The following is a 4547-nucleotide window of genomic DNA, read 5'->3' on the forward strand; positions in this document are numbered from 1 at the left end:
AGACGACACACAAAAACATCTTAGAGCGTTGCGAACATTAGGCGAACCTACAGATAGCTGAGATAGTCTTATTATTCACTTGGTTTCATCGAAGTTAGACCACACGACTAGGCGAAGGTGGGAATCTAGTTTGCAAGATAACAGTGTTTTAAGATTAACGGATTTTATTCAATTTTTATCGAGGCAGTGTGCAATTTTGGAAACTTTGCAAACAGAGAAATCAACGACGAAATCACATGTACCAATTTGTAAGAAAGGAGCAAGCATAGCTTCTCATGTTAGCCCAGGCAACACGAAAGGATGTGTTATTTGTCAAGGTGCGCATGTACTTTATTATTGTATCGCGTTCAAGGAATTGTCAGTTAGTGATAGGTTGCAAGAAGTTAAGCGTCATCAATTATGTTTTAATTGTTTACGAGCAGATCCTTTGGCAAATCGATGTATGACGGGCGGATGCAAGCAATGCGGCAAAAAACATAACACCTTATTGCACAATGAAGAAGGTTTAGTCAAGAGTGAGATGCATAAGGAAAGGGCAACTTTGCCCATTAAATCAAATTTGAATGTTGCAATCGGAGACGTAGACAAGACAAATTTACAGACGACTCATTCAGTGAATTCCGCTTCGTCCAAAGGCGGGCAGGTATTGCTTGCAACCGCTCCAGTTATAATGTATGATAAGTCAAACAAGCCTCATCGGTGCAGAGCTTTTTTAGATGCAGGATCTCAATTAAATTTGATTACGAAGAGTTTATCTCAAAGGCTTCAATTAGCAGAGAGACAAGATAATAATATAGTGTTATCAGGGATAGGATGCAAGCACACGAACACTTTGGGATCAGTACAGGCTAACATATATTTAACTGTTAATGAGTTTAAGACTAAACTGTCATTTGCAGTAATGGACCGTATAACCGAGCCTATGCCATCGATACAATTGAATAAAGAATCGTTAGGAATACCTAGCAACATTAAAATAGCAGATGAGGTATTTGAGTTACCAGGAGATGTCGATATTTTGTTAGGAAGTGGCGTGTTTTGGGATTTACTTTGTATCGGACAAATTAAGTTAGGACGAAACCTACCCGTGTTACAAAAGACAAAGTTGGGGTGGATCATTGGAGGTAACGCACCTATCATTTATCAACAAGAAGTACCAAGGAGAACCGTTCTCAGCGTAATGGGCAAAGAACCAGGGCTAGAACAGCAGTTGGAACGTTTTTGGAAATTGGAGGAGTGTTCCTTGGAAACGTCACAGTGGACACAGGAACAAACGCAATGCGAAAGAGAGTTTAGAAGCACTTATCAACGAGACCCTTTTGGAAGGTTTATCGTCCACTTTTCATTCAAGGAGGATCCTAGTCAACTGGGAGACTCACGTGAAACGGTACTTAAACGACTACGATCAGTGAATAAACGTCTCTATTCAAACTTGGAATTGAAAACACAATACATCGCCTGCATTGAAGAATATTTGTCATTAGGACATATGACAAAGGTAGACAAAGAGATCAACCAACGAAGCCCGTATTGTTATTATTTGCCATACCATGCGGTGGTAAAGGAAGACAGATCGACCACGAAACTGAGAGTTGTTTTTGACGCTTCGGCCAAGACGACATCGGGTAAATCGTTGAACGACATTTTATTAGTAGGTCCGACAATTCAGCAAGAACTGTTTTCCATTCTTGTTCGTTTTCGACAACATCCCTACGTGTTAACAGGGGATATAGAAAAAATGTATAGGCAAATTTATGTACATGAGAAATACCGAGGATTGCAGAGAATTTTATGGCAGACAGAGCCAACAGCACCAGTCGAAGAGTTCATATTAAACATTGTCGCGTTTGGACTAACCTTATCACCTTTCGTGGCAGTACGGTGTTTACATCAATTAGCATATGATCATCAAGAGTTGTGGCCAAAGATCAGCCAAATTATTCTCAGAGAGTTTTATGTGGATGACATGATCACCGGAGCTGATAGTGAAGATGAGCTAAAAAACATACAATCAAGAATCCGCGACATCCTTACTACTGGAGGATTCCGGATACGGAAATGAAGATCCAACACACGGTCCATTGATGAGCAAGATGACGGCGGTCAACCATCATTGGGTGAAAAAATTAAAACCTTGGGACTTTATTGGCAACCCAACACGGATACATTATCATATAACGTGAATCTTCCAGTCGTCAACTGTCGAGTGACCAAGAGAAGCATTTTATCTTTTGTTGCGCAGATCTACGATCCTTTGGGTCTGATTGGTCCGATTTATGTTCAAGCAAAGATGATTTTACAAACGTTATGGCAACTCAAGATTGATTGGGATGAGTCATTACCTACAGATTTACATACTATTTGGTTGCGTTATTATCAACCTTTGTCTTCATTGCAAGAGATCAACATTCCACGATTAATTGTTGAAGTTAATTTTGATGCGATCGAGATCCATGGATTTTGCGACGCTTCGGAAAAGGCATACGGAGCTTGTCTTTATTTACTTTCAATTAACAAGGGAAATCGCACTTGCCGATTAATTTGTGCTAAGTCAAGAGTAGCACCATTGAAAACAGTTAGTTTACCAAGATTAGAGTTGTGTGGAGCAGTGTTATTGGCCAGATTAATGGACAAGACTACCAAGGCGTTAGATCTGTCAATCCAAAAAAGGCATTATTGGTGTGATTCGACGATAACATTGGCTTGGATTCGTGGAGAATCATCACAGTGAAAAACATTCGTGGCTAACAGGGTCACGGAAATCCACGAATTAGCACGAGATTCTCAATGGCGTCACGTCAAATCTCAGGAAAACCCAGCTGATTTATTAACACGTGGCATTCAACCGGAAGCTTTGAAAAACCTAGAATTATGGTGGAAGGGACCCCGTTGGCTCATCGAAGACGAAGAAATTCCACCTCTCGTGTTATCAGAACTAGAGGAAGACATACCAAAGAAAAAACCCCAGATTGTTGTTTGCACAGTTGCAAATCAAGAATGTCAATTACTCACTCGATATTCGTCATTTAAGAAATTAAGGAACGTAATAGCGTATTGTTTGCGTTTTTTACATAATAGTAAAAATTCAGGAGAACGAAGAACTGGATTTTTGTTAGTATGCGAGTTAGAGGAAGCAAGGCGTGTGATTATGAGATTACATCAAGCGCAACACCTCTCGAGCGAAATAAGGGATCTTAAGGCCAAACGTCCAATTGACGCAAAAAATAGGATATTGTATCTTGATCCGTTTATCGATTCTTATGGTATTGTTAGAGTAGGAGGACGGCTGCAGAACTCCTCGTTACCATATGTTCAAAAGCATCCAATTTTAATTGCAGCCCATGATCATTTAACAGAATTGATTATTCGAGAAGCTCATTTGAAGAATTTACACGCTGGACAGGAAGCTTTACTAAGCATTCTTAGAGAACAATATTGTATTGTGGCTGGACGATCCATTATTCGAAAGGTATTGCGTAAATGTTTAGTGTGTCAGGTTTAATTCGAAAGGTATGTCAGAAATAATGGGAAATTTGCCCCGAGCGCAAGTTACACCAGTTCCAGCGTTTTTACAAGTAGGAGTAGATTATGCGGGTCCGTTTAGAATTAAGATTTCTCGGAATAAGAGCGCAAAGGCGTATCTTTGTTTATTTGTGTGTTTGGTTACGCGTGCTGTACATTTAGAATTGGTGAGTGATTTGAGTACAAACGCTTTTCTTAATTCATTAAGACGTTTTATAGCAAGAAGAGGACGATGCGCGGATATTTATTCCGAGAACGGGACAAATTTTGTGGGCGCTAACAACGAATTGAACGCACTAGCACGTTTATTACAAAACTCGGAGCATCAACAACGAGTTAATGATTTTTTAACTGAACAAATGATCCAGTGGCATTTTTTTCCGCCGTACTCTCCTCATATGGGCGGGATATGGGAAGCCGGTATTAAATCGGCTAAAACTCGTCTGAAGAAGGTATTAGGGGAGGCCTTGTTAACTTTTAAAGAGTTTTACACGTTAATAAGCGAAGTAGAAGCTTGTCTTAATTCGAGACCATTAACTCCTATGTCAAATGATCCGTCGGATTTATCTGCATTGACTCCTGGTCATTTTTTGATTGGGACGCCTTTGACGGCTTTACCGCAGTTGGATTTATTAGAGTGTCCTAACAATAGACTTACTCGTTATCAGCTGTTAATCAAACTCCAACAGCATTTTTGGTCTCGTTGGAGTCAAGAGTATTTATTGCAACTTCAAGCACGACGTAAGTGGAAACGAGCTTTATCCGAAAACGAGAAACCCAAAATAGACATGCTAGTGGCGTTAAAGGATGATCATTTGCCACCACTCAAGTGGAAACTTGGCAGAATTGTTGAGGTATATCCAGACAAAGAGGGTCATATTCGTGTTGTGGGTGTAAAAACAGCCGATGGTATTGTGAAACGAGCGTTACAAAGAATTTGTGTTTTACCTATTTTTGATGTTTAATGTTATGTTTATTATGTTTATGTTTATTTGAAAATTAGGATTTTCAAGGCGGGCGGTATG

General features: G+C 39.7%; 2 protein-coding genes across 2 annotated transcripts; both read left to right on the forward strand.

Annotated features, from left to right (window-relative positions):
* Positions 1-442: 442 nt before the first annotated feature.
* LOC105287497 lies at positions 443-2062 on the forward strand. The gene has a single exon (XM_011353063.1). The coding sequence runs from the start codon at positions 443-445 to the stop codon at positions 2060-2062; it is 1620 nt and encodes a 539-aa protein (XP_011351365.1).
* Positions 2063-2093: 31 nt separating this feature from the next.
* On the forward strand, positions 2094-4487 carry LOC105287496. The gene is made up of 4 exons (XM_011353062.2): positions 2094-2117; positions 2243-2679; positions 2752-3476; positions 3742-4487. Exons 1-4 carry the CDS (start codon positions 2094-2096, stop codon positions 4485-4487), a joined length of 1932 nt encoding a protein of 643 aa, XP_011351364.2.
* The last annotated feature ends 60 nt before the right edge of the window (positions 4488-4547 follow it).

This window comes from Ooceraea biroi, chromosome 6 (assembly GCF_003672135.1).
Source record: "Ooceraea biroi isolate clonal line C1 chromosome 6, Obir_v5.4, whole genome shotgun sequence".
In the NCBI taxonomy this organism is placed as follows: Eukaryota; Metazoa; Arthropoda; class Insecta; order Hymenoptera; family Formicidae; genus Ooceraea; species Ooceraea biroi.